Here is a 26,759-nt window from a genome sequence, read left to right as displayed (position 1 = left end):
CCTCCTTTTCGGTACCGGAGTACCTCGGTACTGGAGTGGGGAAGAGCTCATTGCGTATGTCGGCACACTATTTCTGTGCATGCGTGTACATGCAGCTCACCTCCATTCGTGGTATGCCTGAAATGAGCTGTAGTGCTCGAAACAAGAACACGAGTTTACTTTGTCTGGCTAAATGGTTAGCATACTGGTCTTTGATCCAAGAGGTGCCGGGTTCGATTTCCCGGTAGGGCTGGGGATTTTAATCTTAATTGGTTTATTCCGATGGCTCGGGGGATGTGTGTGTGTGTGTGTGTGTGTGTGTGTGTGTGTGTGTGTGTGTGTCGTCTTCAACATTAGAATTTATCCAGCAAGGTCCCCATCCTCACAGACGCGCAGGTATCTATAGGCGTCAACTCAAAAGACCTGCACCATGTCTCTTCAGGTCTCACATAATGGGATTACATAAATGCATTTTCTCGAGCAGCCGTGAGCAAGTTCACTTACAGTATCTGTGCCTTAGCATCTGAGCTATGTCGGATTAGCTACGAGTGCAAACCTGAGGTACGATTAGAATTTCATGTTATTCTAACATTATTCGTGTCAAATTTCACTCAATAACAAACTTTCGAAGATGACACTGATATTCCGCGTCAATATGTCTTCCAATTTCTCATTCCTATTCCCGTCTGAAAGGGCACCCAACTGTAAAACTGGGTTAAATCCACACCAACTGCCGAACCCTTCCCCGCCCCTCGAAAAGAAATAGAGGAAAAATAAGAAGTAGTAGTCTGCCCTTCTATGAAGTTCTTGGTTTCATTAAATTACCTCCATTCCCTCAAGAGGATGCGACGGTCATTAATTGAAACCAAGCCCAAGATAAATGTCACAGTGTAGACCAGTTTAACAATAGTGCAGAGGGCAAGCAAGCCAAGGTAATAAAGGTATGGAAAGACGCGTGTTCGATTCTCCGTCAGGAAGTCGAGCAATATAGAAACGAGACTTCCACTTCTGAATAGGCACATGGTCCTGGGGCTTACTCAACCTACATTAGAAATAAGTAGGAGAGAAACTCCCAGGGAAAAACAGGCCAGATATATAGAGCCAACCACTCTATCCCACCCGAATACCGAAGTTATTGATAGTGAAAGCCTTTACCTTCTACTCCTTGGATACATAGGTGAATATTTTAATTCTATGCATATTATCTGATGAAAAGTATTCAAACACTAACTCGAAACTTTTATCAGACTGTCCCCGTAAAAGACTTTCCAGGGGTGGAAATTGTTTATGAGATTGAGCCACCGTTTACCTTAACGGCAGCTCTAGCAGTCTTAGGCGACCGAAGACCATTCATTACAGTCTACACACTAATCCACCGAGCGAGTTGGCTACGAGTAACTGTGAGCTTGCATTAGGGAGATTATGAGTTTGAATCCCACCATCGGCAGTCTTGAGATAGTTTTCAGTGGTTTCCTATTTTCACACCAGTAGTCTGTCTATTGTAGTCATTACGTCATCATCATCATCATCATCTCTTTACCCTCCAGGTTCGGGTTTTCCCTCGGACTTAGCGAGGGATCCCACCTCTACCGCCCCAAGGGCAGTGTCCTGGAGCTTCAGACTCTCGGTCGGGGGATACAACTGGGGAGTATGACCAGTACCTCGCCCAGGCGGCCTCACCTGCTATGCTGAACAGGGGCTTTGTGGAGGGATGGGAAGATTGGAAGGGATAGGCAAGGAAGAGGGAAGGAAGCGGCCGTGGCCTTAAGTTAGGTACCATCCCGGCATTCGCCTGGAGGAGAAGTGGGAAACCACGGAAAACCACTTCCAGGATGGCTGAGGTGGGAATCGAACCCACCTCTACTCAGTTGACCTCCCGAGGCTGAGTGGACCCCGTTCCAGCCCTCGTACCACTTTTCAAATTTCGCCGGGAATCGAACCCGGGCCTCCGGGGGTGGCAGCTAATCATGCTAACCACTACACCACAGAGGCGGACTGTGGTCATTACGTAACGGGTTAAAATATACGTATTTACATTATTTGCGCCATTACGAGAGGATCAAGATAATTCCATGGAAAGCACTCTTCATTGTGCTAAGAAATGCCACGGTGCCAGAATTTCCCTTTAGTTAAATTTTTCTAATGTGTCAGTAAATACTGTACCAAAAGAATCAGTAGGTTAAAGCCTATGACATAATGAACCGAGGGTTCAATCCCATAACCATGTGCAGAAGAGAAAACAGCAATAACCAGCTGTACCATAAAAAGCACTTCTTTCATAGACGTATTACATAATTATTACAATATAATTTACCAGGAAATAACGACTGTACGATAGTTAAGAGTTACAATAAAGTGTGAACTATTGTTAACTTACCTCTGTTAAAGCGTGTAGTTGCCCTTCGTGGACGCACACCCCCATAAATCTGAAACAAAAGATGAGTGCACTTAGTACCACAGCACTTTAATGCAAACAAAAAGAAGTATTCAAAATGGCAATATATAAATAATATTCGTATAACATCAGCTATCGTGTGCAGGCATTTAGATTTGACACCATCCAGATTGCCTGCGTGACAATTTTAATGTTCCATTTTACTCTATCGGGCGGGATCAACTACTGATCCACAGAGGGGGCTTAGAAGAGATATTTTAATAAGTGAAATGAAATGACGTATGGCTTCCAGTGCCGGGAGTGTCCGAGGACATGTTCGGCTCGACAGATGCAGGTCTTTTGAGTTGACTCCCGTAGGCGACCAGCGCGTCGTGATGAGGATGGAATTATGATGAAGACGACACATATACCCATCCCCCGTGCCAGCGAAATTAACCAACGATCGTTAAAATTCCCTACCCTGCCGGGAATCTAACCCGGGACCCCTCGACCAAACGCCAGCACGCTAACCATTTAGCCATGAAGCCGGATAATAATAATAATAATAATAATAATAATAATAATCGTTTTACGTTCCACCATCTACTTTTAGTGTTTTCGGAGACACCGAGGAGCCGGAGTTTGTCCCGCAGGAGTTCTTTAAGGTAGTAAATATATCGACACGAAACTGACATTTTTAAGCACTTTCAAATGCCACCCGCCTGAGCCTGGATCGAACCCACCATCTTGGGCTCAGAAGGCCAGCGCTCTACCGCCTGAGCTACTGAGCCTGGCAAGAAATATTTAATATTTTAGAGAACAAAGTGAAAACCTCATTTTCATAGCACCACATAAAAAGTATTTCCAGCATGAGAAGAAGGGAGTTTGCTGTAACAAAAATATACTGTAGGAAAGAAATATTAGTCATTAAGGACAGCAAAAGGCTGACATACCCAATAGAAAAATAAACAGTTATGGGTGTAATGCAGAATTCAAATAGTTATTTTTCTAAAAAGCTGAAAGTCCTGTATATTTAGCTTATCTCGGTGCACAGTAACGTAGTAAGATTCTTTGAATAACTCGGCAATGAAAAATCGTCTAATGATCACCAGTATTAAAACGGTTGCAGGGAATTAATCTACCATATCCAGAAGTTCTTTCGTCACGTTCGATAACTGCACCACATGTATTCAAGTTCTATTAATATGAATGACCTGGACGGATGATCTGTCAGCCCTGGTCGTTTTCATTCTGCGTTGCAGTAGTTATCAAAGCGGGAAGGAGATAACAGTTTTACTACGTGACTAGCAGGATTTATGTCCGGGTATAGTATGGCAACGAAACGCCAGGCATTTATCAAGTGCTAATAATAAAATCGTTTTCAATAATTCCAATTAACTGCATTTTTATGGTTTTCGGAGACTCCAATGTGCCGAAACGTTGTCCTGCTAGAGTTCTGTTAGGTGTCTCTAAATATATCGACACGAGGCTGACGTATTTGAACACCTTCAAATACAACGGGATTGTGTGGGGATCGAGCTACTCAGCCTGGCATTAATTATTGAGCACCAGTGTAGCCGAGACATTTATTATAAAATTTATAAAATTTATTATAAAATTATGAAAACGTCGGGCTCCATGGCTGAGTGATCAGCGTAATGTCCTTCGGTTCAGAGGGGTCGTATTCGACTGCCTACCGGGATGGCGATTTTAACAGTATCTGGTTAATTCCTGTGGATCGGAGACTGCGTATTTATGTTAGTTTTACTATACACTAATTCATTTTCACACCACACTACCAACCAGCAAGGAAATATGCAACAGTAAGTACATCTCTTCGTACAGGTTTGTGATCACTAAGGGAATTCGGCGTAAAAATGATTGAACTGCACGTGTGGTGCCGACCCCAAATACGTGACAAGAAGTCAGGAAAGAAAGACGAAGAAATAAAAGAACGCGCTGGATGTAGCGGTACGTATAGCTTGAGTGTTGGGGTGAAGTGAGGCGACTGGAGGATGGCTCACCTGCGAGAGGTTAACTAAAAGAAGCAAAGGGTACCTTAGTAGACGGCACTTTCAATTTGTTTCTGTTTACTGAAGGTAAGAAGCGTGGAAACAGAGGATACCAGATTGACAGTAGTAAAGAATTACGCTCGGCTTGCAGACTGAACACAAATTTACATCGTTCTTTAATAATCATAATGTTGTTGGTTTTACATCCCATTAACGACTTTCACGCTTTTTGGAGACTATGAGGTGTTGGAATTTTGTCCCACTGGAATTAATTTACGTGCTAGTAAATCTAGGGGCTGCCTGGCCGAGGCGGTAAAGGCGTGCTCGGTTCGCCCGGAAGGACGTGGGTTCGAATGCCCGTCAGGAAGTCGTAAAATTTAAGAAACGAGATTTCCACTTTCGGAGGTGCATATGGCCCTGAGGTGCACTCAGCCTACACCAAAAATGAGTACCAGGTTAATTCCTGGGGGCAAAGGCGGCCGGGCGTAGAGCTAACCACTCTACCCCATCACGTGCTGAGGTTAACAATGGTAGAAGCCTTTACCTTCCACTCCTCCAAGGGCCTTCATGGCCTGTACGGAGGTGACTTTGCTTTGCTTTGCTTTGCTTTGCTTTGCTTTTTTGCTAGTAAATCTACCGAGACGACGCTGACGTAAACTCATGTTCGGTTACGTGAATGATGTTGATCCACGATATATCACTCTAATATTTGTCACAAATGGAAGATAGTAATTGCTTTTACTCAAATAAAGTCTCAAATCGATGGCTGATTAAGAAATAATACGAAATGTTTTATTTTAGAGAATACATACTTTACTGCCTTACAACTACTATTTCTGCTACGTCGCAGCGCTTCCGTAAGTGTTTTGTTTGTCTAACACTGTCGTGTGTGATGTCTTGGTGTGGTGTCGTTTTATTGATTTTTCTCATTCGATGTAATTTGACGGGCTGTCACTTCATATCCAATACTGATTCATTAAACGATTTATTGGTCGAGGGATCATGCTATTTTCCTTTTTTAAATATATATATATGTATTGGTCCAGGGATCACGCTATGTTTCTTTCAACAAAATACCCGCACTCCCATTCAACGGTGCCAGCCCTGGGCCTCAAGAAAAAACAAACGACGGCGAGAGCAGCGGAATGCAAGACATATGGACAAAGATAATAAAAATTCACAGACATAGCACTCTCATTCATCAGTGCCAGCCCTGGACCTCAAGAAAGAAATAAAAGACGGCGCAAGCAGCGGAATGCAACATAATGGAGTCCTATTTACAGCCAATAAATACGTATACATATTTCTTGCTAGTTACGACGGTATTTCTTAATAAACCTCCGATTTGAGACTTGATTTTAGTAAAATCAATGATTATCTTCCATTTGTGACAAATATTACAGTGATATTCGTGGATCAACATCATTCACATAACCCTCATGTTAATTAAAAACAGAACACCTTGAAAGACTAGAGATAGGAAGTTCATATTCACAGGACTTGTTCATTAGTATGTTCTGCAGAAACGATTAGCATTTCAGTCAACTAGCTTCAGCATGTGTCCTCTTGCCTAGTAGGCACTGGGTCCTCCATGGGCACTGATAACTTGTTCCATGCGTGATGGCATCGACGTATATAAGGCACGACTGGCGCCCTGGGGTACAGCCATCCATGCTGCATTCACCTGGTTCCACAGTTCATCTTTGGTGGTTGGCATTTGTTCACAGCGCCGCACCCGTCGTTTCACCATATCCAACACATTTTCAACTGGCGACAAGTCTGGTGATCGGGCGGGCCAGGTCAACAGTCTGACATCCCATGACAAGAAGGCACGTGTTCGTGCAGCAACATGTGGTCGCGCATTGTCCTGCTGAAATATGGCATATGGGGTGTCGTGCAGAAAGGGTATGGCTACTGGTCGCAGGATGTCATTCACGTACGTCAAACTGGTCACAGTGCCCTGGACACGCACCAACTGTGGTTTGTGGTTGTACCCAATAGCACCCCACACAATAAGGCCTTGAGTTGGGGTTGTATGTCTTGTGTGAATGCAGCCAATGTGATGCATCTCCCCCTGACTGCAGCGAACCAAAATGCGGCCATCATTTTCAAACAAACAGAACCTGGATTCGTCCGAAAACACCATCTGCTGCCATTCCTGTCCCCAGTCGAGCATGTTTATGCACATTAGTCAAAGGTAGGCTGAGAAGTGGACGACGCTCTGGTAACCCAGACCGTAATAAACGGCGACAGACTGTCACTCCTGATAGTGTACGATGTGTTACACTGTTCCACTGTTTCGCCAGAGCAGAGGAGGACACAAATCTGTCCTGCATTGCCATTCGGATGACGTGTCGATCTTTTCGGAGGGTGGTCTGGGTGGTGCGACTAGACCCATCTCGTCGTGTTCTACGGCCTTCTGGGAACTATTCTATACTCACCCGTCGCACTGCCAACATACTCATCCCACACGGGCAGAAATTTCCCGGATGAATTCATCACGTTCTCTCATGCCAATAATGCACCCTCTTTCAAACTCACTCATTTGACGGTACGGTTCTCGCATACGTCTGCGAGGCATCATGCACGTCTGCTCAAATCACACATCCATTATCTTCGGTTTATAGCGACAACGAGAGCCGCAGGCACATTTTACTTGTTGGTGGTGGTGCGCAGAGATATCGATGTGGACCTTGAACCTGAGGGCCGACATGGTTCAAATGCTAATCATTTCTTCATAGCATACTAATGCACAGGTCTTGCGAATATGAACTTCCTATCTCTAGTCTTTCAAGGTGTTCTGTTTTTAATGAACAAGATGGTTATGTGAATGATGTTGATCCACGAATATCACTGTAATATTTGTCACAAATGGAAGATAATCATTGATTTTACTCAAATAAAGTCAGGGTACGTGGGATAACCACGAGAGTACTCCTGCTGTCATAGGAAATTGCCCCCCAAACCAGAATCCCGGTGTATGTCCAGTGTGTAGATCCCGAAGACAGGTGGAATGCAGGCGCTCATCTGGCCTCCTCCTAACCAACTCACGGCCATCACTGACACCAAGGCAGAATCGGCTTTCATCGGAAAACACAACGGACCTTCATTCCATCCTCCAATGACCTCTCGTCTGACACCACTGAAGTCACAGACGGCGGTGGTTTGCGGTAAGTGGAATGCATGCCGCAGGGCGTCTGGCTCGGAGGTGTCCTGTAACTGATTTCGAACAGTTCGTTGCGTCACTGTGGTGTCTACTGCCGCTAGAATTGCTGCTGCAGACACAGTCCGCTGCGCCACACCCATGCGCCGACTACGGCGGTCCTTCCTCGCGGTGGTGCCACGGGGATGTCTGGAGTCTGGTCTTCTTGCGATAGTAGGTTTGTTCCAACAAGAACGGGGACAGTTTGCAAACTGGCAGACGCATGCGCAGTACGGAAAGAGCGTTCCAACAAACTTCAAACTCAAACGCGGACTCGGAGTCGGTTGTTCCAACAGACTATGGACCGTTCATGAACCAGTTTGCGGACTGGCAAAGCAGTTCGTGCTCCAGAGCAAGTACTGTTCGTCAGCGACATGCGCAGTACATCAAAATAAGTGTGAGCTGTGCATTGTGGTCCTAGCTGTCACTTGGTGAAGCGTGAACAGCTGGTCGGTATCTTCTGGCGCGAGCAGACGACACGTTACACGTAAAATTAAATAGACGTTCGGCGTTGTTATACAATTATACAGTAAAAGTTATACAGTTAAAAAGTCATATTTGACTACACACTAATAGTAAGAGGCACGAGATAAAAACGAGAACGATGCATGACCATTTTGAAGGCGGTTCCTTGAGCCACTAGCTCACTGGGACATTCTATAACCAATAAATAAATAAATAAATAAAATAAATAAATTCTGATGATGATCTTATGAACACGGACTCCAGTGAAGATGATCTAGGGATATATTACAATATCCCAAAAGCGAAAAATGAAGATTTAGGCAAGTTTTTTTTTTTTTACATGTTTGCAATTATGTTTAAATGATATTTATTTTCACTACATGCACGAGTAACTCATAATTTAGTAACCAAAATTCTCTTTCTCTCTCTCGCTCTCCGCCTATAGAAGAAACGGTACCTCGCTATGACAATGAAACGTTCAAGGAGCATTTTCGCGTCAGCCATCCTGGAAGTGGTTTTCCGTGGTTTCCCACTTCTCCTCCAGGCAAATGCCGGGATGGTACCTAACTTAAGGCCACGTGCACTTCCTTCCCTCTTCCTTGTCTATCCCTTCCAATCTTTCCATCCCCCCCGCAAGTCCCCTGTTCGGCATAGCAGGTGAGGCCGCCTGGGCGAGGTAATGGTCTCCTCCCCAGTTGTATCCCACGACCCAAAGTCTGAAGCTCCAGGACACTGCCCTTGAGACGGTAGAGGTGGGATCCCTCGCTGAGTCCGAGGGAAAAGCCAACCCTGGAGGTTAAGCATCAGACTTCAAGTTTCCGGGGTGTTACAGGTCGGTTTGACATTTCTTTGAGCTCTCTACATAGAACTGTCAAACGATTGACTGTCTTCATTAGCAACTTATCTCCAAAAGTGATCACTTGGCCTACAGAAGATGAGAAAGTAAATAATGAGCAACATTTCAGGGAAAGTGGATTTCCAGGTGTCATTGGTGCCATAGGTGGCTGTCATATTGAAATTGATAAGCCTGTAAATGATCCTGATTCTTACATAAATAGAAAAGGACACTATTCCATACAGTTATATTTTATTTATCAACACAATGTCTTCATAATAAACCACTGTTACTATTAATGAATTAATGAATGCAAGCTGTTTGTGACCACAGGCGAAAAATTTTGGATGTGTTTCCGAATATTTTTTAAATGCTATTTGTTCGGGGCGTCGACCCATGTGGATATTTTGCCCCTAATGGCACCATAGTGTATGAACCTGCGTGTAATTGGAATGGCGGCAGTGTGGAATGTTCTGTGTGAGGAAAGGAAGATTAAGGACGCCACAAAAGACGTCATTACAATTAAAAAACCCTGACCCGGCCGGGAATCGAACTCGGGGCCGCCGGGTGACAGGCGGACGCGTTGCCCCCTACACCCCGAGGCCGGACTAGCAGAGCAGTTAGAATTTCATCTCTTGGCAATAATTTAGAAGGAAAAAATGTGATCAGTATTTGCTTTTAGGTGACATGGTTATCCTCTGAATAGAACCGTCTACATCATCGGTTTTTACGCTGCCAGTACTCGTGGTAAAATTATAAATTCACGTAATTCTGGAATAAAGTAAAGCAAAGTATTTTAGAAACAGGTCCATTAGTCTATTACCTTATTAGTTGAGTCATTTTATTGCCAATTACCTTCCACTGAGTAGACCTAACAAGTTTTTTTTAGCAGAGATTAACAAGAACAGCTGTTTGTTTATCCTCAAACAGGAATCTCCCGCGTAATTGTGAACGCATGCGCATTGTAGTTTTCATTGACGGTACACGAACCGTTCCAACAGACTGCTGTTTAGGGACGATCATGAATCGATACCAAACCGTACGCAAACTGCTTGTTGGAACAAACCTAGTATCTTCTCCTGACCACTGCTGCCAGCACGCATGCACAGTGGAGACATTCCTGCCAAGCTGTTCTGCAATAGCGCGGAAGGAAGATCCCCCTTCTCGTAGCCCTATTATACGGCCTTGTTCAACCGCAGTGATCTGTTGATACTGGCCTGTTCCTCGTCGTAAAGGCCTTCTTGACCCACTCACAGTCACTCCGTGCAATCTCTCAGGTAAGTAACGCTCTCGCACAGTACAGTATGTATTTACATCAAACTTGATGTGCAACGTCATGGGGCCGCTACTAGCGCCACGCTAATGCAATTTGCGGAAAATTTGAATCTAACGTCATATTTCAGATGTATAAACACGTATGCCATCGTTCGTTAATCTAGAACAATCCCTTCTTAGTGTTTGGATATTTTTTCCGCCAGTGTATTACTGGAAGGGCGGGCGAGTGAACAGTGTGCGCTTCAGCGATAGAAACGTTGTAGTTATGTCTCAGGCCGTGAAGGTCAATGAAGAGTTAATATTCATGTGAGTATCACGGGAATAGTGTTACTTTTATTTCCAGTGGGAAGAAATACAGATAATTTTCAATACAACTTACATCATAAGGAATTCGTTATTTCTGTTCTGTTTACGTATATTGACCGGATACAACGAAAAAGTTCAGGAGTACCTAGCTCAAAATATTTTTGTACATTTTTTAAGAAGGGTATGTTTTAGTACCATTCCTAATATAGGCTCTAATAAGGATCAGGCTGAAGCGGATAACCTGTGGCTTGTTGTTGCTTGAATTTAAATTATCTGATACTTCAACAATCCAATCATATTTACCGGTATTAACATTAGTTCGATTGTTTATTTCAAGACATACTGCATATCTACTCGTTATTGCATTTACCCTGTTGTACTTTGATAGTAAATATCTGTGTCTCTATTAGAGATGAAACTCACTATTTAGAGGATAGCTCTTATCAACGGACGTCTGATGATGAGCCTTAAATACCATTTTCAGGAACTCAATGAACAGGAAAGACACATAGCATTACACACTGTGCAAAATCAAGCAATAAATGTTGTTGAAGTAGGCCTATGTAACTAAATTACGCTTTATTGAGTAAATAACATAGAAATTACTTTTCTTAGTGGAAATTCTGCCATTTCCATACAAGAAATTTTAAATCGTAGCTTTCACGCTTAAACCCCGTATATTTGTACATTGTAATACGAAATTTGTAAAGTGTCAATATCTATTAACATCGATCGTACCGAGCTCGATAGCTGCAGTCGCTGAAGTGCGGCCAGTATCCAGTAATCGGGAGATAGTGGATTCGAGCCCCACTGTCGGCAGCCCTGAAGATGGTTTTCCGTGGTTTCCCATTTTCACACCAGGCAAATGCCGGGGCTGTACCTTAATTAAGGCCACGGCCGCTTCCTTCCACTTCCTTGGCCTTTCCTGTCCAATCGTCGCCAAAGACCTATTTGTGTCGGTGCGACGTAAAACAAATAGCAAAAAAAAAAAGCATCGATCGTAGTACGTACAAATCAAACCCGTATATATTTAAAAGGTCTGTTTTTCTTGCGATTATAGTGTCATTTTTAATACTGTACGCCAATTAAAGTTTCGTTGAATGGTGCGAGGAGAGCTTCGTAGTCACAATCGAACGGCACTGCCGCTGTCTCGTGCCGAGTGTGTTCGCTCTCTCTCTTGACTGTGACTTACGCCTGGTATGTAAGCTGCCCGCATTTCAGAGAAGCCAGCCCGGTCGCAGTGGGCTAGTTTCAACGGGCTCCCAGCTGAGCAACCCTGCTCTATATAGTGGATAATACAGATGACAGTTAATTCTAGAATAAAATGAGGCCCCACCACATTTCGTTTCGAAGTACCGAAGTTTCTCTACATATTCTCCCATGTTTATTGAGTGATTACAGGACAACTGTGGACTGATGAAGTGACGAAATGAAATTATCACCCTCCTCGAATTTCGTCAGATCGCACTGTAATTTATTTCTTCCTGTGGAACTATATGAAACACCTTGTTTATTTACCCGCGAATTACAGGCATGCTGGAGGAATTGAGACAGTTGAGAAAGCCTATCATAATGCAGTTTTGTAAATTGATGTAGTCTAAAGATACTATGAAACATATAGCAAGAGAGAGAGAGTATCGATTTGTTGTACTGCAAGTCACTTGAGGTGAACAAATTGACTTAAGTGTACTGGCTATGATAAATAATTCAAGTGGTTCACATCTCCGCATGAGAGAGCCTAGAACTCTGAATTCACCACACAATAAGGCAATTATGAATCAAGTGTTAAATAATAATGTTTTGGCTTTACGTCCCACTAACTACTGACAAGGTTTACGGAGGTGCCGAAATTTAGTCCTGCAGGAGTTCCTTCACGTGCCAGTCAATCTACCGACGGGGCTGACTTATTTGAGCACCTTCAAATACCACCGGACTGAGCCAGGATTGAACCTGCCAAGTTGGGGTCAGAAGGCTAGAGCCTCAACCGTCTGAGCCACTCAGTCCGGCTCATTATGAATCAAAATGCAGCTAAAAATATCAAATACACATTTAGAATAAAATATGTATTTAATCATTCAAAATATACTAAAACTCACATATTACAAAATGTTGACAGCAACTGATAAAACAACAAATATGTAGTGGGAGAATCTTCCGGGATATAAACGTGTTACACGAGAAGAATTGTAGAAAATAGTTGCTACCCGCACTATACGATGGCGACTTCGACTAAGGTAGGCATGTCACTGAAGAGGTCTACCATAGCTGTAGATGAAATGTGTCGGAGAAATGAAGGGATGAGTTCCGATGGACCGGGCTTTACAGCCCGGAGGATATTCATCCCACAATCACAGGAAGAAAAAGCTTGTTTTATTCAAATAAATATATGTTTACAAATACATCCTAGATCTGAAGTACTGACTATCTTCCTGTTTAAATATGAGAGGTACAAATTATCTAGCTAAAATATTCTATACGTGCCTACATTTGCAACGATACGTTATAAACATGCGAACGAATACAAGGTGAGTTTATGACGACGTAGGTTGAAGACATTTCAATGAAGGTCTCTGCCATACATAACAGACAAATACTTGGCCTCCTTCACTTAAATGTCACCTTACGCTGAAAATAACCGAAGTCCTTCCCCTGCTGGGAACCTTCCAGACAGGTGGAGTAAGTTATACCGGCTCCCAGAGAAGATACTGTCACTTTCCGGTAACCTTGGCGCTTGTTGCACTGTTCGTAAACATGCTACTATATTCTGCTCCAGTCCCCCAATCCTTGGGAGCGTGTGAACGGCAACTTCAACAAGGTTACCCTAGGCTACCATATAAAATTCACAAGGGAATGACTTTGATGCACGCAACGGTGATGGCTGAGATTTTCACGGAAAGGTCAGGGGTCTCCTTTTCTTTTTTGCTTTTATTTTCTCCTTGTGATGAGTGTTTAGATTCCTTAAATACATTCTTCACTTTGGCCTACTTCCTGCCTTCGTACGAACTAGAACACGCACATTATCCTCTATCGCATGGAATGTCCAGCTGTGGTAACTTATGTCGCTGCGAAGTCCGTGTTTTGTACGGCAATAGGGTTTTATGCCTACCAAATGGTCTGCGTATATTGGATTGTCACATAATCAGACAGACGCCTTCTTCAGCCATTCTGCTAAGCTTGACTACCTGTTATCGCTGCCTATCATAACACCAACCCTTCAAACGCACTCTCGGGGCTGAGGGAATCCTATTCCACACCACAGACTGTGACAAGCACGTAGCCTTTGAGGCAGAGAAAATACTCCCACACCACAGTGCTCGCTTCTTGTATTTTATTTTCTAATGGTTTAATGTCGCACTAACACATTGAAGGTTCTCGGGGACAAAAGGATGGGAAAGGAAGCGTCCGTACAGCCCCAGCATTTGTTTGGTGTGAAAATGAGAAACCATCTTCAGCGATAACGACGGTGAGATTCTAACCCACCATCTCCCGAATGAAAGGTCACAGGTACGCGACCCCTAATCGCACGGTCAAATCGCTCGTTGACACGTTGACGGAGCGAGACTGCCAGACTGACGAATGCGTGCGGCAAGCGAGTGAATTATACCTCAGTGTACGCGACCTTCGCAAAAATACGAGTATACCCCTGATACTCTTCTTCATAGCACACGCTACAGGTTGGTGCGCGAGTGAGTCTCCACTACTTGCTGTGGCGTTGTACACACTGGTTAGCCGTTTGTGCGTACTTCCACTAAGTATGTTTTAATAATTAAGTAAACTAAAGGAAATAATTAGGTGATAAGAAAACAGGATTTGTATAAACTGCTTTAAAAATATAGTTCCTGGTTTCAAGCGACTACAATGAAATAGAAATCTATTTTCTTCTACACAAGGTGCCCCCTCCCCCTAACCACCGCCATTAACGGTCACCAAAGGTGATTCTTGTCGTTAGAACGGCGCTCATGCCGGCTTCCTTTCCTGTTAGATGTTAGCTGTATCCACCTGTTGCCATTTCTGCATGAGCGAAGAACTTTTGCATCCATCTCTTCGCATAAGCCACAGTAAAATGTAGCTTCCATTGAAGTCGCAGCTCATCCATGGCTGCAACAATATGGAAGTTGTTGGGATAGGGGTGGTGCCAAGTATAGTCCGCGCACCTTTCAGCGATATTTCTTTGTACGAGGTGGTGGAGCAAGGAGGGAGCTCTCACGGTTCCGGTAATACTGCCAACTGAATGAAAATGAAATCTGAATTGAAACGATAATATGATCGATCGATATGAATTTTCTAAACCTTCATTATCTTAAGCCAACAACTGTGTGAAACACACTTTATATAACATTTCTCGATGCAAATCTTGTTTCGAGTATGAATTCTATAATTTGGCTTTGCTCTGTATACAACAACAGTACTAGTACGTAAAGTGTACACCAGATGTCATACAGCGATGCATAAGCGATTCATAGTTTGTGTTTCAAAGGTTGCCAATACGAATCTCGAAGATACCCGAGGTCGACCTATTCAGCACCAGGGTGTCCATGTATCGCTAAAAGGTGCGCGTACGGTATTGACATACGGTGCACGACCTTTTCTTTTTTTTTTTTTGGCTAGGGGCTTTACGTCGCACAGACACAGATAGGTCTTATGGCGACGATGGGATAGGAAAAGCCTAGGAGTTGGAAGGAAGCAGCCGTGGCCTTAATTAAGGTACAGCCCCAGCATTTGCCTGGTGTGAAAATGGGAAACCACGGAAAACCATTTTCAAGGCTGCCGATAGTGGGATTCGAACCTACTATCTCCCGGATGCAAGCTCACAGCCGCGCGCCTCTACACGCACGGCCAACTCGGCCGGTTGTGCACGACTTGTGCGCCTGAGTGTTATGAAAGGTGTTGCTCATAGGGTCGGTCGTGCAACAACAGCACGTCATGGCCCAGTGAGGAGAAAATGGCAAACTACCTCACTACTCATTTTACCTAGAACAACTTCATTTTGGCACCGCCATTGGTTTCCGAGTTTTCCGTATAACAGCATTTAACCTTCGGTGGTGCTATCTGAGGATCCAACCAGCCTCTGGGCTTATGACCTAACAGTTAACTGTATACAAGACGTGACTTACACAATGTATTGTGATGTGAGGAAAACAATCATGTCACGGGATAGATCTGGCATGGCGCGCGACTGTGAGCTTGCATCCAGGAGATAGTGGGTTCGAATCCCACTGTCAGCAGCTCTGAAGATGGTTTTTCGTGGTTTCCCATTTTCACACCAGGAAAATGCTGGGGCTGTACCTTAATTAAGGCCACGGCCGCTTCCTTCCAACTCCTAGGCCTTTCCTATCCTATTGTCGCCATAAGACCTATCTGTATCGGTGCGACGTAAAGCCACTAGCAAAAAAAAAAAAAAGATCTGGGATGGAAATACTAAATTAACCTGAACTGCGCCCTGTTTTTTAATGTCAAGCGCCCGAGAGATCGGTAAATCATCCAGCGCTCACATTGTTGCCACAATACATTTAACATTAGCTATAAGAAAAGCTAAGTTCAGAGAGAGTGGTGTCGTTAAGGAAAAAATGTAATGGCGTGTGGTTTTTAGTTCCGGGAGTGTCCGAGGACAAGTTCGGTTCGCCAGGTGCAGGTCTTTTGATTTGACTCCCGTATGCGACCTGCGCGTCGTGATGAGGATGAAATGATGATGAAAACACATAAACCCAGCCCCGTGCCAGCGTAATTAATCAATGATTGTTAAAATTCCCGACTCTGCCGGGAATCGAACCCGGGACCCTGTGACCAAAGGCCAGCACGCTAATCATTTAGCCATGGAGCCGGATGTCGTTAAGGAGGCTAGAGTCATTACAAAACAAAAATATGCATTAATTGTCTTACTATTCTTTGCTAGTTGTTTAACATCGCTCTAACACATGCAAGGTTTCGTCGGGTCTGGGCTAGAAAAATGTTAAGACTGGGCAGGTAGCGACTATGGTCCTAAGAAAGGTCCACTTCTTAACACAAAAGTGATAAGCTTAGAACCAGGAGTTAGCTGAATGATATGCAACTAACTTCTCACCAAGGCAGCCACGGTTCGAATTCCAGCGAATGTATAAGAGATTTATGAAGACATGTCCCTGAAGGTTTCGATTCTTTGCAAAACTGGAGAAGAATCCGTGACTACGATCGGGATACGAACAGTTTGCTTTACCGAGCGAGTTGGCATTGCGGTTAGGAACACACAACTGTGAACTTGCATTCGGGAGGCAATGGGTTCGAACCCCACTGTCGGCAGCCCTGAAGATCATTTTCCGTGGTTTCCTATTTTACACCAAGCAAATGCTGGTGCTGTACCTACATTAAGGCTACAGTCGCTTCCTTCCCACTCCTAGCCATTTCCTAACCCATCGTCGCCATAAGACACATCTGTGGCGGTGCGACGTAAAGCCAACTGTAAATTTTAAAAAAAGTTTGCTTTTGCCATTCAATCAGAAGGAAATCTGTAAATCCTCAAATACTGCACGACTGAAAAGAAGGATATGGTTATGTAACACATGCAGGTTTATCTACGATTTGTCAAAACAAAGGTGAACTTCTATGATTTTGGAAAAAGCCTAAATGATAACTTCCTCTACAAATTGCCCTACAATATCCTTGTTACCTTCTTGACAAAACGGAGCTACGGAAGTTTACTGGCACTGTGTGTATTGAAAAAACGCATATTACAGAAGACGATAGCACAAAGTAGGCAAAGGCTTAGCAAGTTTGACACTGATTCTTCCATATTTTAATAATAATAATAATAATAATAATAATAATAATAATAATAATAATAATAATAATAATAATAATAATAATAATAATAATAATAACTGCATTCGGGAGATGGTGGATTCGAACCAACGTGTCGGCAGCCTTGAGGATGGTTTTCTGTGGTTACCTATTCTCACACAAAGCTGTATATTAATTTAAGTTACAGTCGCTTCGTTTCCAGTCCCATCCCATTGTCGCTGTAAGACCAGTCTCTCGTAGTGACAAAGCAACCACCAACACCTCCTCCTCCTCTTCTTCTTCTTCTTCTTCTTCTTAATATAATTTGTTTTGTCGTCACACTAACTACTTTCACGGTTCGGAGACGTCGAGGTATCCGAATTTTGTCCCATAGGTGTTCATTTACATGCTGATAAATATACAGACACGAGTCTGGCGTATTTGGGTACCTATGAATACCACCGGACTGAGCCGGGCTCGTACCTCCAGACTTGGGATCAAAATTCCACCCTTCGAGTCACTCAGACCAGTCTGTATAAGAGACTGCTCAATATGAGTGTCAGGAAATATAACTTTGCCTGATGTGAAAATGGAGAACTAGGGAATGCCATCTTCATGACTGTCAATGGTGGGGTTCGAACCCATAATCTTCCGAATGCTACCTTCCAATTACACGGACTGCATCGCGTATTCAACTCTCATGGTACATTTATTTTACACTAGTAAATGTACCCGTGCTTCGTTACGGTGTTCTACCTTCGATACGGAGTTCTACGTAAGTTACTGTACACGCAGTCAGTAAGATTATATGAAATTGCATGTCTCTTAGAGCTATCCGAAAATAAAAAACTGGGAGGACTCCATAGCCTACGTTGTTTCCGATGTAAGGTATGCGTTGGGGAAGTTCTGATGATAATGGCAGGCCACATTTCCTACTGCCATTCACAATCGAGTTGGCTCACTTGCCAACTGCCATTCAAAATAGAGATGGATAGTTTTTATTATAATGACAGGCCCCATTTCCTAATGAAAGTCACAATAGAGTTGGAGAAATTTGATTATAATCGAGAAATGCTGCGCTATCTAAAGTATCAAGAATCGAGATACGACAATATAGCATAGGACCAAAGTTGAAGTTCTCTCCACATGGAGCATTGATTGTGTAATCTGCTTTGTGAAATGACATACCGTTCAGCAAGTAGTTATCAAGAAACGAAGGACTGAAAATCATTGCCTCTATATACACCGATATTTGATATCGAATTGATATCGACATTTCAATAGCCTGGAACTTTCCTTCAAACGAAAGAGTGTCCAGCGACCAACAAAAATTATGTACATAGCAAAAGTTGTTTAATATGAAGCGACGTTTCACATACAGTGCACGGATTATACAGAAAATCAATATTGTAAGATAAAAATAGTAGAAAACTGTTGTGGTTTGCTTATAAACCGCCATTATATTGAATTATTATATTAAATCATACGCATATCTAAACCTTCCCCTGGATGAGTATACTCTATATATATATTTTTTGGTGGAGATCTATACAGCCGTTTCGCCGTAATGGTGGAACAGACGGACAGACACGAAACCTAAATGAGGATAAATATCTGACAAATTGGCAAAATAAACGAAATTACAGACAGCGGACCCCTACAACTTTATTTATATAGATAAGCATGGGCACGTTTATAAGTGCAGACCTTTATTTCGAGATTTACTGCTTTTAAACGGTACGTCATATCAACAAACGGATTCCGCAATCAGACGCCTCTATTAGCGTTCAACATGGTTCCTCCTAGGACACTTTCTCGTATCTCCAATATTTATTGGTTAGATTGAGTTAGAAACATTATATAGGGTGAATTTCGGTACGATTTTCACACATTACTTTATTTTTCGGATACTTATGTAGCACCTGGAATCATAAAATTTGGCTAACATATGACCATTGGTCGTGTCAACGTGCGTACCGAATTAGATGATTATATCTTTCCTACAAGCGTGCCAAAAGATAAGATATACATGTAAAAAGTACAAAATTAACTGAAATTGAGAAATGCAGCTCTATCTACCGTATAATGGATCGAGATACGACAATATGTCACGTCATAGGTCCAAGGTTGTAGATCTCTCCAAATCGAAACGCGATTGTGCTGTCTGTTTTGTGATACGACTTACCGTTTAGCCACCAATTACCTCGAAACGAAGATCTGCACCGTCAATGAAATTTTCTCTATATTTCGATATGTTTCGGGGCCAAAAAGTTATACCTATGAACAGCTTGGAATTATTCCCGAAAGGAAAGAGTGTCCAGGTTTCTGGATTAGCACTCGCATAGCCAGTTCGGTCGTCCCAAGATCACTCACTTGTTGATTGTTGGAGTTGTGCAGAAATTTACGAATTCTTGTTAAGAAGAAAGTAGACTTTCAACAATGCTGCCCATCAACACGGCTTGGTCACTTAATACATCAACAGCCAAATTTCTCTGCTTAAGCTGATCAGTGTGAAGTCGACTCTGCATCTAAAGGGTATCACATTTTACTCCCCAGACTTTGTACATACTTGTATATATTTTTATATGTGTCATTTTACATTGTGTTCTCTATTACGAGGACCTACTGAATTCCATGAGTGCATAATTTTTACAACCTTATATGTACTCTTGTTCCAGACTTCTTAGTATGTATTATTTACTTGTATTAACTATTACTCACCTGTATCACACGTAATATCTCTCATTTTCATTTACAACATTTCAACCACACTTCACATTGTAAATTATATATCCATAAGATTCTTACCGTTAAATAACATGTTTTAGGATTTCGCCATAAATTGTGTATGTTTTAATATGGCTGATGATGGCCCCGAGGAGGGTTGAAACTAGTCCCATGTAATTTAAGTATTGTAAATACATCTTAGTATTGAATAGGTGGAAACCTCTACTGTGTTATAATTCATATGTTATTCTCAGTTCAATACGGACCAACAACATGAAATTCATAACCCTTGATTACATGGAGATAGCGAGAATGATTACTGGTATATACAAGTGGGCACAATGGCGGGATGGTGATCGGAATTAGGAGTTAAAGGCCAAGTTAGGATTTCCTTCTTTTTTGTTTGTTTGTATATTTTGCTTTACGTCGCACCGAAACTGGTAAGTCTAATGGCGGCCATGCGATAGGAAAGACTAGGAGTGGGAAAGAAGCAACTGTGACCTTAATTACGGTACAGCCCTAGCACTTGCCTTGTGTGAAAATGGGAATCCATAGAAAAACACATTCAGGGGTGCCGACAGTGAGGTTTGAACCCACTATCCCCCGAACCCAATATGACTCAAACCGCGCAGCCACTTGTTAGAAATTAACTCTATGTGTGTAGGCCTACAGACCGACTTTGGTGGTGGGATCACGCGAGGCAAATTGAGGTAGGTTACCTAGGAAAATAACAGACTCTACTGTGCAGTGAAAGAAAAGCAGAGGGGGGGACCAAGGTGACGATGGGTAGACTCAGTTTTTAATTATTCAACTGTTAAGAGGTGTGAAACCAAACGAAGTCACGCAGGTACCGTAGAGAAATGTGGAGGCACTTGGTTAATTTACTGAGGCTTGCGGACGGAACGCTGGAAGGCATAACAGTCTAATGAGTATCTAGGTATTTGTGTATATATATATATACTAGCGAATGTACCCGTGCTTCGCTACGGTATTCTACATTGTATTCGAATATCGAAGTAAATAGTGTGCATGCAGTAAATAAGATTGTTTTAAAATTGCATGTCTCTTAGCGTTATCCGAGAAAGAGCATGGGGAGGTCCCCGTACGTTGTTTCCAATGTAAAGTGTTTGTTATGGATTTGTGATATAACGGCAGGCTCACTGCCTACTGCCATTCACAATCGAGTTGGGAAGTTTACGTTATAATTGCAGGCCCCATTGCCTACTATGCGGACAGAATCGATTTGGGGAGTTTTCGTTAAAATGGCAGCCCCCCTTTCCTACTTCCAGACAGATTAGAGTTTTTATTATAATGGCATGCAATTACCCTACTACCACTCGAAATTAAGTTGTGCAGTTATCATTATAATGTCAGGCCCATTTTCCTACTTTCAGCCAGCTTACTGCCAGTCACACCAAGTTAGTGAGTTTCCATCAAAATAGCAGGCCACTATGCCTAATGCCAGTCACATTTTAGATGAGGACATTTCTTTATAATGGCGGGCACCCTTGCCTACTGCCAAACACAATCGGGTAGGGGAGTTTTAAACAAAACTGCATGCTCACTTGCCTTCTGCAAGTCAAATCGAGAAGTGAACTATTCATTACAATTGTAGACCTTCCTTACTAATGACAGTTACACAGGAGTTGGAGAAGGAACCCTTTCATACTGCCAGTCAAAGTCGGTGTGGGGAGTACTGATTACAATAGCAGACCCACCCTTTCTCGATCGCTACAAATCGACATCAGTGAATATATATAGATCGACATACGAAACTATATGCGTGTTTACAATACTGAAGACCTTCATTTACAGATTAACTGCTACTAAACGTACGTCATATCGACAAAGGATTATACCATAAGACACGCCGGATTTAGTGGCCTAAATGGCTGGTCCTATGATATGTAATCTATTCTTGGGTCAGATTGAGTTAGAAACGTGGAACAGGGTAACGTTCTTGTAAGATTATCTCACATTACATTACTTTTCGGATAATTATGTGACAGCTATATACATAGCATTTGGCTCATATATGGCTACTGGGTGGGCCAATTTTCGTGAAGAGTTTGATGATTCTGTATTTCATATAAGTAATCGAAGGTGTAAATTATGCATGTGAAAATTCCAAATTGACTTAACATCCATTAATAGAGAAAAATCAAACGTAAAATTGATACAGATACGGCAAAGAGTAATAAGACCAAGGTTGTAGATCATTCCAAATTGAACGGAGATTGTGCAATCTGTTATGCGATAGGAATTTCAGAAGGTCTGCACCATTATTAAAATTGCCTGCATATTTCGATATTCTTCGGGGATAAAAAGTGAAGAATTTAATGATCTTGGATGTTTTCCGTTCGTTACAGGCTAAAACGTATAATTTTGTCAAATTTCAATTATCTTCTTTTTCTTCTGGCAGATTATGCCACAATCTGGATTTTCGGCGAGGCGGGTAAAAATTAGGACTTTCAGAAACTAAACCAAAAATTATGCAGATGGTCATTATTACCCCTTAAACGGAAAGCTGTACGAAAATTTCGCCAAAATAGTCAGTGTAGAGGCACACAGTCGTTACGATTTGATTTATATAGATAAGGAATCTGCTCCATGTAAAACACCTTTTTGGTCATGGCCGCTGGACTTAACCTGCAAAACTGACCATTCATGATATCTCCCTTATTAATCCTCCTGACGAAAAAATGCACATGAAAAAAAGGTTTAGAGGTGGAATTCCATCACGTTTGGTCGATTTCCAGTCAGGTTGGTCTTGTTCTCTATATATTGTGCAAGAGTAAAATCACCATTTCGGTTCCCTATAAACCGCCAGTACATTCCGGAATATGAAATGTTATTTACGTTTAAAACCTACCTTTGGACAGGTGGATGCTAAATGTGAATTTTGGTTCGAATGTCTTCAGTAGTTTTCAAGTTGTAAGGAATACGCTTTACACGCACCCGCTCGTGAGTTAAGTCCGATGGGACTTGTACAAAAAAACGGTCCGTTAATGATATCTCCCTTATTAATCCTCGTATCGAAATGATGCACATGAGAAAAAAGGTTTAGAAATTAATTTCTACCAAGGCAGGTAGATTTAAATTAACGTTGGTTGTGTATATTTTGTGGAAGTGCAAAATCACTGTTTCGGTTTCGTATAAACCCCCAGTCAGTTCAGGGATTTAGAAACAATATTTTCCCTAAAATCTATCAAGGACAGGTGTATTCTAAATATGAGTATTGGTGGAAATACATCCAGTAGTTTGTAGCACTCGCGTACATACGGCGTAATTAAGGAAGAAAATAATACAGTTAAGATAGTTGAAAGTAATAGAAAATGGATTATAACTGAGGACAGCCGGAAAACGACAAATATGTAAATGCCAAGTTAATGTATTGGAAAAACAAATGCCCCTCCATAAATTATGCTAGTGTGAGTTATGGATATAATAAAACGGTAACAGAGGAGCAATTTAGGTCCATTGATTCCTAGGTAAACAAATAATAAGAAGATGACTAATGGTGTTATTATTTAATCTATTCGAAGGCGGTTATAACATCCAACGATATTCCGCCAATATCCCGCAGATAGGCCGATTGACGCCTTTCTTGCATTCTACCCAAGGAACAACCAAGAATTTAAAAGCATAATGAGGAAAATGGCAATACGTTACTTCCCTGCTGGCATGCAGTCAGAGACGTTGCCATGGTAACCTGTAGGTTCGTTGTCGGTCTGTCGGTCACTCAATGTAGAGCATGGTACCAGCAGAAAATTGTAAATTTCTCCGTCATGTAAAGAGTAAGGTAAATTATAAACATAACGAAAGTTGTTTATAATGAAGAGACGTTTCACGTACGGTAAACGAAGTTTACAGAAAATCAATAGTATAAGAGAAAATGGAGGAAAACCATTCTGGTTTTCCAATAAACACCCCGTCTATTCAAAGATTTTAAAATGATATGCATATCGAAACCTTCCCCGGGAGGAGTATGCTCTAAATGTGAAGTTTGGTTGAGATCTATCCAGCCGTTTCGACGTGATAGTGGAAAAACCATTCTGGTTTTCCTATAAACCCCCCGTGTATTCAAGGATTTTAAAATGATATGCATATCGAAACCTTCCCCGGGATGAGTATACTCTAAATATGAAATTTGGTTGAGATCCATCCAGCCGTTTCGACGTGATGGTGGAAAAACCATTCTGGTTTTCCTAAAAACCCCCCGTGTATTCAAGGATTTTAAAATGATATGCATATCGAAACCTTCCCCGGGATGAGTATACTCTAAATATGAAGTTTGGTTGAGATATATCCAGCCGTTTCGACGTGATGGTGGAAAAACCATTCTGGTTTTCCTATAAACGCCCCGTGTATTCAAATATTTTAAAATAATATGCATATCGAAACCTTCCCCGGGAGGAGTATACTCTAAATATGAAATTTGGTTGAGATCTATCCAGCCGTTTCGACGTGATGGTGGATAAACTATTCTGGTTTTCCTATAAACCCCCGTGTATTCAAAGATTATAAAATAATATGCATATCGAAACCTTCCCCGGGATGAGTATACTCTAAATATGAAATTTGGTTGAGATCTATCCAGCCGTTTCGACGTGATGGTGGAAAAACCATTCTGGTTTTCTTAAAAACCCCCCGTGTACTCAAAGGTTTTAAAATGATATGCATATCGAAACCTTCCACGGGATGAGTATACTCTAAATATGAAATTTGGTTGAGATCTATCCAGCCGTTTCGACGTGATGGTGGAAAAACCATTCTGGTTTTCCTATAAACCCCCCGTGTATTCAAAGATTTTAAAATGATATGCATATCGAAACCTTCCCCGGGAGGAGTATACTCTAAATATGAAGATTGGTTGAGATATATCCAGCCGTTTCGACGTGATGGTGGAAAAACCATTCTGGTTTTCCTATAAACACCCCGTGTATTAATTTTTTTTAAATAATATGCATATCGAAACCTTCCCCGGGATGAGTATACTCTAAATATGAAATTTGGTTGAGATCCATCCAGCCGTTTCGACGTGATGGTGGAAAAACCATTCTGGTTTTCCTATAAACCCCCGTGTATTCAAGGATTTTAAAATGATATGCATATCGAAATCTTCCCCGGGAGGAGTATGCTCTAAATATTAAGTTTGGTTGAGATCTATCCAGCTGTTTCGACGTGATGGTAGAAAAACCATACTGGTTTTCTTATAAACCTCCGTGTAATCAAAGATTTTAAAATGATATGCATATCGAAACCTTCCCCGGGATGAGTATACTCTAAATAAAATTTTGTTGAGATCCATCCAGCCGTTTCGACGTGATGGTGGAAAAACCATTCTGGTTTTCCTATAAACCCCCCGTGTATTCAAAGATTTTAAAATGATATGCATATCAAAACCTTCCCCGGGAGGAGTATACTCTACATATGAAGTTTGGTTGAGATCTATCCAGCCGTTTCGACGTGATGGTGGATAAACTATTCTGGTTTTCCTATAAACCCCGTGTATTCAAAGATTTTAAAATGATATGCATATCGAAACCTTCCCCGGGAGGAGTATACTCTAAATATGAAGTTTGGTTGAGATCTATCCAGCTGTTTCGACGTGATGGTGGAAAAACCATTCTGGTTTTCTTATCAACCCCCGTGTAATCAAAGATTTTAAAATGATATGCATATCGAAACCTTCCCCGGGATGAGTATACTCTAAATATGAAATTTTGTTGAGATCTATCCAGCCGTTTCGACGTGATGGTGGAAAAACCATTCTGGTTTTCCTATAAACCCCCCGTGTATTCAATGATTTTAAAATGATATGCGTATCGAAACCTTCCCCGGGAGGAGTATACTCTAAATATGAAGTTTGGTTGAGATCTACCCAGCCGCTTCGACGTGATGGTGGAAAAACCATTCTGGTTTTCCTATAACCCCCCGTGTATTCAACGATGTTAAAATAATATGCATATCGAAACCTTCCCCGGGATGAGTATACTCTAAATATGGAGTTTGGTTGAGATCTATCCAGTCGTTTCGACGTGATGGTGGAAAAACCGTTCTGATTTTCCTATAAACCCCCGTGTATTCAATGATTTTAAAATGATATGCATATCGAAACCTTCCCCGGGATGAGTATACTCTAAATATGAAATTTGGTTGAGATCTATCCAGCCGTTTCGACGTGATGGTGGAAAAACCATTCTGGTTTTCCTATAACCCCCCCCCCGTGTATTCAAAGATTTTAAAATGATATGCATATCTAATCCTTCCCCGGGAGGAGTATACTCTAAGTATGAAGTTTGGTTGAGATCTATCCAGCCGTTTCGACGTGATGGTGGAAAAACCATTCTGGTTTTCCTATAAACCCCCCGTGTATTCAAATATTTTAAAATGATATGCATATCGAAACCTTCCCCGGGAGGAGTATACTCTAAATATGAAGTTTGCTTGAGATCTATCCAGCCGTTTCGACGTGATGGTGGAAAAACCATTCTGGTTTTCTTATAAACCCCCCGTGTATTCAAAGATTTTAAAATGATATACATATCTAAACCTTCCCCGGGATGAGTATACTCTAAATATGAAGTTTGGTTGAGATCTATCCAGCCGTTTCGACGTGATGGTGGAACAGACAAACAGACAAACAGACAAACAGACAAACAGAAACGAACAACTTTATTTATAAGATTATTTTTATACCACTCCCCTCGCCCCCTGCCAAAAGGGTGCTAGGGGTGTCTTACCCTCACGCGGTTTGTCTCCTGATACTAATTGATAAGTGTACCACGTTTGGTGAAATTGCTCCAGTGGTTTAGGAGGAGATGTGTC

At 42.0% G+C, this 26,759-nt stretch overlaps 1 protein-coding gene across 1 annotated transcript in view; it reads right to left on the bottom strand.

Annotated features, from left to right (window-relative positions):
* Window positions 1–26,759, bottom strand: part of cdi (center divider) — a 749,111-nt gene that overhangs the window by 93,012 nt on the left and 629,340 nt on the right. The window contains exon 3 of the mRNA XM_067152029.2: window positions 2,357–2,405. Coding sequence (XP_067008130.1) covers window positions 2,357–2,405 — 49 coding nt within the window. The remainder of the gene's footprint in view (window positions 1–2,356; window positions 2,406–26,759) is intronic.

This window comes from Anabrus simplex, chromosome 1, assembly GCF_040414725.1.
Source record: "Anabrus simplex isolate iqAnaSimp1 chromosome 1, ASM4041472v1, whole genome shotgun sequence".
Taxonomy (NCBI): Eukaryota; Metazoa; Arthropoda; class Insecta; order Orthoptera; family Tettigoniidae; genus Anabrus; species Anabrus simplex.
The sequence above is the reverse complement of the archived record's forward strand: the minus strand, read 5'-3'. Positions and strand labels throughout refer to the sequence as shown.